Source organism: Silurus meridionalis, chromosome 8 (genome assembly GCF_014805685.1).
Source record: "Silurus meridionalis isolate SWU-2019-XX chromosome 8, ASM1480568v1, whole genome shotgun sequence".
Lineage (NCBI taxonomy): Eukaryota > Metazoa > Chordata > Actinopteri > Siluriformes > Siluridae > Silurus > Silurus meridionalis.
This window is the reverse complement of record NC_060891.1, coordinates 535001-548852: the sequence shown is the minus strand read 5'-3', so window position 1 is coordinate 548852 and position 13852 is coordinate 535001. Positions and strand designations below refer to the sequence as shown.

The 13852-nt window shown below is 39.7% G+C and overlaps 3 protein-coding genes across 4 annotated transcripts in view; 2 read left to right on the top strand and 1 right to left on the bottom strand.

Annotated features, from left to right (window-relative positions):
* Positions 1-398: 398 nt before the first annotated feature.
* On the top strand, positions 399-3496 carry fam177a1 (family with sequence similarity 177 member A1). 2 transcript variants are annotated; one of them, XM_046856438.1, is made up of 5 exons: positions 399-556; positions 1817-2002; positions 2153-2219; positions 2761-2858; positions 3263-3496. In XM_046856438.1, the coding sequence occupies exons 1-5, from the start codon at positions 488-490 to the stop codon at positions 3419-3421; spliced, it is 579 nt and encodes a 192-aa protein (XP_046712394.1). In that variant the 5' UTR covers positions 399-487; the 3' UTR covers positions 3422-3496. The 2 variants fall into 2 exon arrangements, with proteins under 2 accessions (XP_046712394.1, XP_046712393.1); XM_046856437.1 differs by having other exon boundaries at positions 429-556; positions 1786-2002.
* Positions 3497-3788: 292 nt separating this feature from the next.
* ppp2r3c (protein phosphatase 2, regulatory subunit B'', gamma) lies at positions 3789-9338 on the bottom strand. The gene is made up of 13 exons (XM_046856427.1): positions 9134-9338; positions 8821-8945; positions 8402-8506; positions 8030-8142; positions 7851-7948; positions 7629-7699; positions 7102-7234; positions 6832-6887; positions 6669-6744; positions 6450-6586; positions 6176-6313; positions 5891-5950; positions 3789-5758 (listed from the first exon to the last, which is right to left on the bottom strand). Exons 1-13 carry the CDS (start codon positions 9222-9224, stop codon positions 5570-5572), a joined length of 1392 nt encoding a protein of 463 aa, XP_046712383.1. The 5' UTR covers positions 9225-9338; the 3' UTR covers positions 3789-5569.
* Positions 9339-9363: 25 nt separating this feature from the next.
* LOC124390469 (protein only RNase P catalytic subunit) overlaps positions 9364-13852 on the top strand; it is a 13987-nt gene continuing 9498 nt past the window's right edge. Inside the window, exons 1-3 of the mRNA XM_046856424.1 lie at positions 9364-10627; positions 11005-11052; positions 11243-11375. Of these exons, the coding sequence (XP_046712380.1) occupies positions 9693-10627; positions 11005-11052; positions 11243-11375 (1116 nt within the window). The 5' untranslated portion in view covers positions 9364-9692. The remainder of the gene's footprint in view (positions 10628-11004; positions 11053-11242; positions 11376-13852) is intronic.

The following is a 13852-nucleotide window of genomic DNA, read 5'->3' as shown; positions in this document are numbered from 1 at the left end:
AAAGACTGATTTGTATCATCATTTTTGTTTATTTTACTTAATATATATATATATATATATATATATATATATATATATATATATATATATATATATAATATATATTTGGAGAAATAGTTTAAACTTACAACTGACAAAAAATAAATTTCATATTTGCTGTTATATAAAAGCCACAATCTTGTAATTGTGTGATTTATTTCATATATATATATAACTCAAAAACGTTTTACCAGCCAAAAGGGAAATATGATTTGTTCTTTATTTCTGTAAATTCTGTATATATTATGCAATACAATATAATATCCATCATAGTCTAACGGTTTTTCTAACTACCGAAAGAGGACGCTAGAGGGTTCATTTAGTGTCTAAACAACCAACGAAGAAAAAAAACAGGCAATAACAAAAATGGCGAACGTTGTCGAAAAATGGGTGGGAAAAGAAAACAAAGCGTACAGTTGAGTATCAAAACAAAAAACGGGAAAACAAAATGGCGGAGTTGTCACTGTTCGTCACAAACGCTAATGTGTCTCTGGGACAAACTATGGAACCTGAGAAAGTAAGTTTTAATATTTGAAATAAAATGCATTTTATCGTAAATTCGTGTTGGTTTAAAACATAACGTGTCGATTTGGTTTAAAAATGACAAGTTCTTCGACTTGTTAGCTTGTTGCTAAGGAAGTTATCCTGCTAATTAATCTAACAAATACATTTCTTCCTCACGCCTTTAATTCTGTATAAAATGGTCTCTTTGTTATTAAATAATATTATATTTTAATCGGTCAAGTTTTATTATGTTAACAGGACGTGTTTGTGGTAAATACGGTATAAGATGTTTTTGTGTAAACACAAAGTATCACAATCATTTCTATACAGAGCCACACCCTGATTTCTGGGGCTGAAGCTGTCAAGCAATATTTTGTATTTAATGATTAGAAATGTTTAACTAGGGTTTGTACACACACACACACACACACACACACACACACACACACACTAGTTACAGACAAACATGTACAGTAAAAAGAAAAAAACCTTTATACATTGCAATTTGTTTGACACATTGATATTGTTTATGGTTGTACACTTTTCTGGCAACAAAGCTTCAGGCTCCTCGTCTCGTCTCGTCTCGTCTCGTCTCGTCTCTCAGCCCAGTGCAAAATAAAACTCAGTTCTTAAAGTTTGGAGGAACAGTGATCTCAGCTGTTGCTCCTCGGTGGAGGCTCTGGATGACTGATCAGAAGGTTGTGGGATTTAAGCTCCCACTGTTTGGCCCTTAAATAAGGCCCTTAACCTGCTCTGCTCATCATGTATCAGAGCTGACCTTGTGCTTGGACCTCAGCTTCCTACCACGCTGAGATGTACGAAGAAAGAGTTTCATTGTGCTGTAATTTATACATGACAAGTGAAAGCCCTGTTTCACAGAGTCACTGTGAGAAAAACAGAGACCTTCCTCTTTCTATGGATGATCGTGATGTTGATCCTGAGGTCGTGACTGATGACGGATTAAATTTCTTGTAATCTGTTTTCCTTCATAAATCCTGAAACATAGTGGATCCTGTTCAGATCCCTCGTATCTGCAGAAATCTCACAAGAAGTTTCTGTAATATATTTCTCAGGTTTTTACAGCAAGAGACCAGCGCATGGATGTGCTCCGAGTCAGACTGCACATTCAGCATCCTGAAGCCTGTGACCAGAAAAGTGCACAAACAAGGGCTAATAACAGAGGATGTTTAAAATAGAAAATGTAATAGTTGTGTGTGTGTGTGTGTGTGTGTGTGTTAATAGTCTTACTGTGATGATGATGATGATGTTGCAGAGCTCGAGCGTGGTAAAGGACTTCGAGAGTGTGGAGCTCGGCAACCCGGCGAAGAAGCAGAAGACGCCACGCAGAACTATTTATTTTGCCAGCGGTGAGATGATGGAGGAGTTCAGCACAGACGAGGAGGAGGAGGAAGATGAAGAGGAGCGGCGCAAACAGAACGCCATGAACACCATCGATCCGGTGTGTGTGTGTGTGTGTGTGTGTGTGTGTGTGTGTGTGTGTGTGTGTGTTTTTACTGTGTAACATCTCAGTCAGTTTTCTTGGCTCACTGTGTGTGTGTGTGTGTGTGTGTGTGTGTGTGTGTGTGTGTGTGTGTGTGTGTGTTTCTAGTCTAAATTGACGTGGGGTCCATATTTCTGGTTCCACATGTGGAGAGTGGCAACAAGCACCATCTCAGGTAACAGCAAAAGCACCTCCAGCACATCACCACCTCGTCCCTGCAGAAGCCTCCTGGATTCAACATTTTTATTCACATATACACAGGCATACACTTTATAGCCAAAAGTTTTTGGACACCTGACTATAAGACAGATATGTGCTTCTAGCAATATAACAGGAGCTCTTCCACTCCAACCCATGTAAAGCAGATCTTCATGGAGCTGGCTTTGTGCACGGGAGCATTGCCATGCTGGAACAGATTTTGGGTCTCCTGGTTCAAGTGAAGAGAAAATGTTCATGCTCCTGCATCTGAAGACGTCCGATACAATTGTGTGTCTCCGACTTTAGATATATATATATATATATATATATATATATATATATATATATATATATATATATAATCTTGAGCAGAGATTCACAGCTGCATTAATGTTTTGCTCTTACACAGATAAATGTATAGATGTGATACCACAGAGCACATCATCACCCCTGTTTCAGGTGTAACCTCTGACTCCGTGTGGGTTTGTGTCGGTGACGCTGATTGTTTTTGCTTTTAGTGTGTGATTATCTGGGAGAGAGAATGGCGTCAGTCCTGGGCATCACCACGCCCAAGTATCAGTACGCAATTGATGAGTACTACAGGATGAAGAAAGAGGTACACTTTCAATGTGTACTGCATGTGTATGTTTGTGTGTTTGTACATTTAGATTGGAGGTCGAATGATAGCGGATTTGATATCGAGGTCGGACCGTATTTGCCGATAACCGAATAATTAACCGTTAGTTTTTAAAATACTGGATAAAAAGAACATACGAACAGAAAGTAACACTTTAAATAAATACAAACAGTTACATCCATAAATGAATAAAAAGAGACACTTCAAGCAGCGTCAGTGATTCGCCTCTAGGGGCCGCTCTCTACGCAAATCGGTTAGAATTTTTGCCGATAACAATCAGCTGTTGGTGCCGATTAATTAGCAAATCTGAAAAAATGGGTCGACCTCTAATTTAGAAAGCTCTCAGCACAGTTTAGAAAACACTTTGACTTCGGTTTGCTCAGGAGGAAGAGGCCGAGGAGGAAGATCGTCTTTCTGAAGAAGCCCAGCGACGTTTCGACAATCGGCAACGTGACGAAGAGCAGAATCCGACAGTGGAGCAGCCCGAAGGGAAGAGTTCCTTCGTCAACATGAGCTTCGAAGTGGAACAGGAGTCTTCATGATCCAGTGCCTTCTCTTATGATCTCTCTACCTGTTATATATTTATATATCATAATATAAAACCAGACTCAATGACATCACTGATTCATTTCTGATCGCATTTAACCAAGAAAACTATCAAAACCGAGTGCACTCTGTACATTTCTACACCTCTGTGTGTAACTGTGTGTCTTTTATGAGCGTTGTGATTTTACACGTGTGAGATGAGACGGAATTCGTCCTTATGTAGCACACAAAACAAACCCAATACAGTTGTTCACTGATCCGATTCGGTTCATTTTCAGAGGCGTTTACACGTCTTTCCTGTGTCTCTGTAAATCTGCGTTTTTTCGAAAAAAGGGAAAAAATGGAGGCCAGTGAGGGAATGTGTGTTTATAGCTGCTATAATGTCCTCAAGAACAGGAACGCACTTGTAACTATACGTAACTATAAACAAATAAAAAAAAACTATGTCTCGTTGTTTACTCTCATACCCGCCCGAGAAACAGTATTCAAACCTCATTCGAGATTTCTGTTTCCGTGGCAACCCTTTTTCCCCACGTTCTCGATTTCCCTGATCACATTGTGCAGGAAACATATACAATCTTCATTTCATATTCATACACACAGGATCAATCTGAGTGTGGAGAGAAAATGTAAAACATCATCGCTGTTACACAAAGTTGCTGTGATTTGAATGTGTTTTCAGTAGCGCGAGTTCTGATTCGTCCGTAGTTTCACGTCGGCCAATCAGATCAGATCATGAGTGACTGAAACGGTTGGTTTGACCAATGAAAACAGAATAGGGGTTTAGTTCAAATAACCACACACTAAATGAATCTGACACGCCTTTACTTTTTATTATTTATTACTGTTTAATAAGAGTCACCTGTTTTATTTTATTTTTTTATTCATTTTTTGTGGACGTTGTAGAGAAGTGATGACAGAAGTGAAGTACTGGGATGTAATGAGCAGGTTGAAGGATTATTACATCACAACACTAGTGATATAAAATATTATTACTATTATTATTTGTATTACTGGCCATTAATAACTGATGAAATCATTTCCCTTTCTGAAATGTGTTTTATTCGGGTATAAAAATGAGGAAATTGAGATGTTCACTGTGTTTACATTAATCACAACACACAACTTCAACAAACTGTATAATTTATTCATGTACACTTCTTTAAATGCACGACTCTGTAACATGATTGATCTCGTTTAAAAAAAAAAAAAAAAAGACGTATATAACAATGTGGCTTTCTTTAATAAAAAAAAGTTCAATGTAAAAATCTGTTAAAGTAAATTGTATACGAATTCATCCAGTTTTACCTCCACCCTCACTTAGTACAGACGGGGAAACTTTTATTTTATCATTTTCTTTTTAACTCTTACATTTAATAATATTCTTACACAAGGTCTTTTTTAACATATACATCAAACATTTTTAATGTATGTACTTTTTAAAGCCACATTTATTCCGCAACTGTGATAATGTGGAAACATTCAGCATTTCTGTTTTTTTAGACACGTATGTGTGTGTGTGTGTGTGTGTGTTCCTGTTGTTTCTATGCAACAAACTTGGTAAAAGACAAAAACACACAGTAATTGGACCGTGACTGAGTGGGGAAAAGTTCTGTTGAATCGAAATGTGATATTTGTGTCTCTACCAGAAGAGAAGATCTCCAACTAGTGCAGAACATCTTTGGTGAGTTTTACCAGAGGTGTGTTTCAGCTGAATGTTTATAGAAATGAACTGTTCGGATGCAGTGTGTGTGTAAGTGGAGGAATTTTTAGGAAAATAAAGTGGAACATCTGGACATATATATTAATATAATAATAATTATTATATATTTGTTTGGTCAAAGTGAATCAAGTGTAACATTACCGAGCTTGTTGCATAGAAACAAAAGGATCGTGTATGTGCCTCAAAATAAAACAGTCGGTGTTTCCACACTTTTCACAGACACTACAAATTTATTTTTCTCGTTTTCTTTATATTTTTTAAAATAAATGTATTTGAACTAAAGGTCAGTATTTTTTACCCGGTCTGTCCAAGGGTGCCAATAATTTCAGCACCGACGATAATTTTAATTAAACAAACACCTACAAACCCAGACTGCATCTAATCATGTCCAGGTTTTAATTCCTGCAGTGTTTTCTGTGGGTCACGTGTCGTCTAAGTCGACCGAGCTGCTCTCGTCGGTGGTGACCAGCACCTCTCGGTTCTCGTAGGTCCAGAAGCCGTTGAGGTCGATGAGGATGCTGGTGACCGTGTCGCCCTGACCGCTGTTCACCAGGTCCTGCAGCGTGATCTTATACGGGTCTCTGGGTTTCACCATGTCGAAGATCTCGTCCTGCATGCATGCACGCACACACACACACACACACACACACACACACACAGAGATTTGTACTCACTTTTCTGAGCTGAGTTTCAAGGGAAAGTGCTAAGATGAGAATTTGTCATGATATCAAAGGTCACAAACCTTCACATCCTGAAAAGACACAGGCTCCTGTCCATGAATTTTCATCTGCTCCTGGATGGCCTACACACACACACACACACACACACAGTTATGTCACACACTTACAACACAGCGCACACTTTTAATCAGCTATAATGTTTAATAATTATATACAACTTTAATTATAATATATGACATCCACGTTCATGTTCTACTAAACCCCAGTGTTTGGAACACAACCTGAGCAGCAGTACATTTCAGTGTAATACAGGAAGAAAACTGAATGAACCGAAATCATCTTCTGACCCTGAAGAAGTAGTTGAGAGTGAAGACGTTGATGAAGCCCCTGTTCTCCATGTCCAGCAGCTTGAAGATGTACTGCAGTGCTGCCGGTTCCTTTCTGTTCTCCAGAGCCAGGACAAAGTCCAGGTACGTTTTATAGTCCTGAAACACACAATGAGGATCACAGTCTCTAACACAAAGTAAATGCACTTTATTCATAGGAAACCTAAGAACACGTGTGTGTGTGTGTGTGTGTGTGTGTGTGTGTGTGTGTGTGTGTGTGTGTGTGTGCGTGCACCATTTCCCCATCGTAGGTCAGACACTCCTGATATACACGATCCAAGAAAACACTGGTTAAGGTTCCTGTGCCATAGCGAGACAATTCCTCTTTACTCAGCATCCCGTTATGATCTTTATCTAGGTTCAGGTATTGACCTACACACACACATACACACACAATTTAAAATAATCTTTAAAACAAATACTAATCAGAGCTTTGTTCTTTCTCTATTTTTACCATAAACGCGGAGTGCAGATGGAGCGGAGAACCAGTTGGACTCCTGACTCTCCTTGGACAGCTCTTCATCTCTGAGCTTCAGATAAATATATTTACATTATAATCAAATTCATCAGAGTCTTAAAACACGCGGCTTCAGTGTTCATGCATAAATCTTCATTACCTCAAGCAGATCGTCCAGAAAACTGCAAGCCAGGATGTCCTGAATTTTTATTTTACCTAAAAAGATTTAGAAACACATTCAGCTATTTGGTTACATGAGTCAAGTTTAATTCTATATATTCTTTATATTCTCTGTAGTATATCTTTCCTTGACCCCCCACACACCAGTTTACACTTTTATGTAGAAGTGCCCTGAATCGTGTCCTGAATCTGTACAGTGTGTGTATTTGTACGGTGTGAATGAGAGAGTGGATAAAGTGCAGTAACGAACCCGTGCGCAGAGGGTCGAGGAAGAAGAAGAACTTGCGCACAGCCGTACAGACGTAAAAAGAATAAAAGGATTTCTCCAAACCGTCCAACTGAGGCAGAGTCGGGATGAGCTCCAGGATGTAGTTCTCCAAATCCTAAAGACAAAAAAAGGGAACAATAATAACAGGAGACGTTGTTCTGCTGTGTTCACAAACCGCACAAACACACGTCAGTAGATGGTCGTTTTACTTTTTACTTCTCCACAAACAAATTTATAATCTGCTGTTCTTTTCCTCTAATAGGAATATTACATTTAAATGTAAAGCTCTGTTCTGAGCAGACAGAAAACCCCTGGGGTGTTAGTGTGAGTGGTGATGGAGCTGAAAGACTCAAAAGTCTCAGAGAATTCAGTGTGTTGTGAAGATCACACCATCACATCCCGCTGCTCTCACAAAGCCTAGATGTTTCCGGATGGAGTCAGCTTTACTATTAAGTTTTACAAGCATAAAGCATTTGTCTGGAGAGATTTGTGGGTCTGAGGATACTCACAGACTCGCGGAGAAAGCCCTGTCCCGCGACATCATACAGACTCAGACCGATCCTCGTCTGGTGAAGCCACACTGATGACAAAACAGCACAGGAGAGAAGAGAGAAGAGAGGACACATATTACACTCTATACATATTATACTAAGCCTTAAAATGTTCATGTGTGTGACTCTCACACACACACACACACACACACACACACACACACACACACACACACTCACCTTTTCTCATCACATAATTAAAGAACTGCATAATGGAGATGCGTCCGTATGGGTCGTTATGCAGCAGCTTGGCGTACACTCTGGCAGTAAAGAAGAGTCTGAGGACGAGAAAACGAGGAGTTTTATTATTAACATTAAACACTTCGTATCTCACAGCTCACGTCCACCTGTACACATACTTGCACTTTTCTCCTGCATTCTCTCCGACCTTCAGGAAGCTCTCGTAGCTGATCATGGCTTCGTCGCCGCTCGTAGGAGGCACTTGATGTTTATCGAGAAGAAACCAGAGGTTCTGTAGAGGGAAAAAAGGCATAAATGCTAAATATTACATTCAACATTAGATTATTTTACATTTTAATTTGCATCTTTTCAAACAGCATATAGAATTCGTGCATTAGCCTGATTGTAATATATTTCTTTTCACTACATAGATTATATAGATTTTCTCTACTCTGAAATTCAATGATTTATTTAATCTGTATTTATCCTGGGTAGTCATATTGAGACAAAAGAAGGCAATAGGAGAAAAGAGGAACAGGACACTTCCTCACCTGTAACTCTTCGTTGTCGAGAAGCTCTCTGCTTTTCCTCTGCAGAAACACGGCTCTCGACTCCTCTCGCAGTTTCTGCAGAAGCACTTCATCCTCTGCAGGAAGCTGTCCATAAACACTGACAGTTAATGTGCATCGACGACAGACGGTCAAGAAAATTATATAGAGAAAAAAAGCAACAGAAATTATAAAAAAGAATCGGTATAAAAGTAATATCCATCTAAGAATTTACAAATTAAACAAGATATAATAGTAATAAACTGGGTAAAGCAAAGAACTGAAGCTCAGAGACAATCTTGTTCTTATAGAATAAGAAAAAGATAGCTATAAGAACAAGATTGCTCTCTTTCCCCAGAGGTCCAAGATGCTCATCAGAATGATATGAAACTCCAGGCATGCAGGAAGAAAAGTACACTGACTCTGTAGTAGAAGCGTGGGATGTGTTTAAAGCTCCCATCTGTATTCCCTCCTCCCTTCCATTCACTGTAATATTTAGTGAAGAGCTCAATCTCCTCAGCTTTCTTCTCTTCTTCACTCATGAGGTCTGTAAAACAAAGAGATACATGGTCGGAAGAGATTCTTTTTGTGGAGAGTTTATAAAGTGTGTAAAGACTTTTGAACATTTACGGACATTTCTCCAGCAAAAGTATGCAAATGTCGTTGCTAAGGTTCAATGATAATTATGAATGAATCGCAAACCATCGTATTAAAGAAGTATAATAAATATCACACCACGTTTGGTCGATGCAAGTCTCCTTTTCAGAATATCTTTCCAGTGTTCACTTTTGCCGCTTGTCAAATTTGCATCTTTCGAGTTTTCCATAATAAACCTAACGTTTACTTTCCCGTCTTGAAGGTTTAACCGGCTGTTGTTTACGTTTCCGCCTTGGTCGCGTAATAATGACGTATCAGTACGCGGCGCGATGCCGGTGACGTCACCCCGGTCGCTTCATTGCTGATGGTACCCACATGAGGAGTTTTGGAGTGTTTTCAGGTTTATTTTATATTTGAGATGTTTAAATGCTGTTGAACTCTGTTTTAACAGAAATAAGAGACGCAGAAGAATCCCCGATATGGTCTGATTAATCATTTTTATCTCATTTTGTGTGTGTTAGCGGTTTATTTGTAATGAGTGTGAATGTAAGGTGCGTTCAGTGACACCTGGTTTGTTATAAACACATGATGAACAAAAGGTCATTAACAAGATCTTAAATTCATTTATCATAAAAATCTCAGAATGTATTAGTGTTTCCACAACTTTGTAAAAGCATCCAGAAACCTACAGTTTGCAATGGGATCCTTTATAATAATAAATTCAAGGACTAGTCTCAAGCACCTGTGCCCCCTACTTAGGCGGCCTCCTTATCACCAGCATACCCTGCAAAACCTTAATAATCACCCTTACTGCACCAAACGAGAGAGAAGACCATCAGAGCATCATGCAACCAAACACACGGAGAGAACGTCCTTCCCAAAGTCAGTGTTTGCAGCCGGCAATGCCAGAAGAACTGCTGAGATTTTAAAGAAGAGATCAGGATCAGGTCAGGATCAGGTCAACACTGGATCACAGAAAGTTCGCACAGCTTTGATAGCTGAGATTCCTGATCGTGTTCTGAGCACTTCAGAATGGAGAGATCTAAAAAGCAGGATTTCCAGGCCGGAGCGATTCGAGTTGAGGATGATAGAAGGAATGCTGTCTGCTGACACTGACATCAGCATCGCGAAATCTCTCCTCAACTACGTAGCTGCTGAAAACAAAACCTTGCCGTATGAGCTCCTGCTCAAGTATCTGGCACTGTGTGTTTCCGGTGGCCATCATTCAGAGGTTTCAGATGTTTACGACATCATGAAGAGCTGCTATAAGACTCTGGACACTGGAGCATACAGTTTGTTTGTGAAAGGCCTGAGTCAGACCGAGCGCTGGAGGGAAGCCCTGATCATCCTGGAAGACTTGAAGAAGGTTATCGCCCCATCATCCAGGAATTATGGGGATGCTGTTACCGGGGCTGTTCTTCATGGAGACAGGGAGACTGCTTGGAGTCTGTATGGTGAACTGATGGATCAGGGACTGACACCCAATCAGGAAACATGGCGGTGTTTGTTTGAAAGTGGTGTGAGTCAGCGTGCACACACAGACCAACTCCTGGCCATCCTGAACTACATGAGAGAAAACCAGATTTACCCGGAGGAGAAGCTGAGCAGGAGCATTAAAGCGTGGTTTGAAAGGTGAGCAAATGCATCACAAAAGGGGTGGAACAGAATCCGAAATTCTCAGAAACCTGAACTTAAATCTCTCATCGCAGCAGTAACTCAAATTTCCTTGGATTCATGGATGTACAAATATATGTACAGAATGTATTATATAAGTGTAAATAAGTATTACAGATAAATAGAAAGGTTTTGGGCAGTGTAGAAATGTGCAGAAACAGGTGAGCAAGTAGACTAAGAAAATAAATGAAAATAAATATTAAAATGGATGTTTATTATTCTTCTCATCCTCACACTTTTTTATTGTTGCTGTTTGTATTAATGAGTTCTCTTTTACAGCACTATGTCTAAGCCGAGCTCTGAAGTTGTTTGTGTTTTTTTAAATCCTTTTACAGTTTACCAGATGAGAACTGGAGAGGAACCTTTACTTCTGTGGATCCCCGGTGTGTAGATAAATTCATTCATTTTACTTTCCTACAGTTCTGATGTGATTCTGTGCACATGTGTGGGATTATTAAAGTAAACGCAGATTATTTTAGTAAATCTGGAGTAATATACAGTTCTTAGAAAGATTCGGTTATAGATCTGAAATGCTGTACACGTGATATGGATTGCGTTTGCTTTGTTGGATAGGGGAGTGTGTCAGAGCTGTGGGACACAACTGGAGTCCATCCAGCTGACGGACGATGAATACGTTCAGCTAAAACACAGAGTGATGGAGGATGTGATTGAGGGTCAGGATGTCTTCAATAAGACCACACCGGAGGTTTGTTTTTTTATTTTCCTTAACACATCTGCACATACGCCCCCTTCAGGAATTACACATTACTGTCACCAAGCTTAGAAAACTCACACACGTGTGTATCAGAACAGTATCAGAGACACAAGATCAGCAGTGAGGAGAGTAAATAAAGAGTAAATAAACAGTATATAAAGAGTAAATAAACAGTATATAAAGAGTAAATAAACAGTATATGTTTATTTACAGTATTTGGAGAGTAAATAAACAGTATATGGAAAGTAAATAAACAGTATATAAAGAGTAAATAAACAGTATATGTTTATTTACCATCAGTGACCACCAGATGGCAGCGACGTCATATTTGTGTGTGTTGATATCACCGCTTCACACTTCATGTAGCTGCTTACCCACTAACTGCTCTGACAATAGAGCAGGAACTAAAAACATGATTATAAAAATCCTTATTGTACAGATGAGGATATAAACACTGCACATAAAAATACTCACACGATCCATCAAGAGATTTATTCCCAGCAGCTGCTTCGTGTAATCCAGCTGTTTGGGTAGGCAGTGTGTCCCATGTTAGACGAGTATTAGGACAGCTGTCTTTGTCCTTATTTTGGACACGTGAGCAGTGTGTGTGTGTCAGTCTCAGAAAAGGCAATCCCATCACTCCATTTACAGTGTGTGTCAGACTCCTACAGTGACGACACCCATCAAAGCCGAGACCAAATTGGAGAGTGACGTTTTCAGCTTTACTGTGCCACATGTGATAACAGAGCTGTGCATGGAATAAAAGCAGATTGACACCAGGTCAGCATGTTAGGAGGTATTAAAAGGTATTAAATATATATTTAGAAATAAAACTGCATGCATATAATTCCAAATCAATTTCAGTGTATGCTGTTTTTCCCTCAGACACTCAGTTTGCAGATGTAAATAGAGTGCAGGCCTGCAGACTTACTGCCTACTGCTACATTTAGATGTGAGTTAGGGGCTTTCCACTGTGTGTGTGTGTGTGTGTGTGTGTGTCAGTGTAGCCTGCATACACACCATTCAGTATTAGGAGAGAGTCAACACACTCGCAGGCTGTCACGCGTCTCCTCTGAAATTCCCTCTGTGGCAGAAACACGATGCTTATTTACATTTTGCCGTTTATTTATAATCGTCCCTGCGATGATGTTACGCCGCGTTTAACACACACACCACGTTTATCCTACGCATTCTGCATACGATACCAATGTTCGCTGCAAACTCACTGCAAATATACAGACGCAACTCAGATATTTATATACCACAGATAAAAAAGTTTTGCACATGCATCAGTTTTAAAGTCACTTGACGGAAAAAGCTGAATAAATGCAGCCCTTAAAAAAAAAAAATTTTTTTAAAGAGTACAATTTTTTAAGTGTGTGTGTGTGTGTGTGTGTGTGTGTGTGTGTGTGTGGTGAGACACTAGTTTGTGGGTGTTATGGCTGAGGCTCATTGCGGCACAAAGGGGTTTCACATTTCAGCCCTCAAAGGCCTCTCACATGAGTGACCATGGAAAGTCCCTGTGTGTGTGTGTGTGTGTGTGTGTGGTGTGTGTGTGTGTGTGTGTGTGTGTGTGTGTGGCCCCCCACTGCTAAAGTGAAACCTCCCCAGCACTCTACACCCCTCCTACAGATCTTACACTTTATTTAAAGCACACGTTTATAAGGCAGTAATAAGCAACAAACGTCAGATTTTTCGATGTTGAATGTGATGTGGGTGGTGCAGGAAGTACATCGAGATCAATCTACGGAATATATACCAGTCTCATGCATCTTTCTCTGGAATGGGCTGCGGATTCCTGGAGGAATGTTCATGAACTTTTGAGGTTTTTTCAAAGCATAATTTTCATCCCTTCTCACTAATATGACGTCCAGGTCGAAGGTGAACGATGTTCAGGAGACTAAAGTATGCAAAGTGTGCTAGAAATAGCGCCAATGCAAATTCAGTGATTGGTTCAGTTTGTCCGTTCATCTCCCTTCCGGATGCAAATGGATCAACACTTCTGCTGTAGAACGTCTCGTTTCCTGCTCATCCATGGAGAAGATACGTTGAAGTCTCAAACAAGACTATAATTATAAAATTATCATTCATTTAATAAAAAATCTACCTGATTATAGTTGCATTTAATGTTGTGAAGCATCAAAAGTAATTCCTGTTTTCACTTACGTTATAGCAGTTATAAACGTTTATTGCCGAATTGTTTTGCCATTTTCAGTTTGAGCTCGTTGAAGGTTTTTCTGATCTCTTGTCGTCTTCCAGTGATGTTCTCCTGCGAAGACTCGCGTCATGTCAAACGTCTCCGTGGCAGATGTGGCCAGTTTCACATAATTTCACATTTGCTCTTCGTTCTAACGTGCTGTCATGATGAAATGGCAGACGTGGGAACGCACATGGGTCTGAACAGCACCGGTAACACTGTTAGTCTTTTTGATACCATCGCGTGAAGCAAGTTATACGTGTATAAGTCA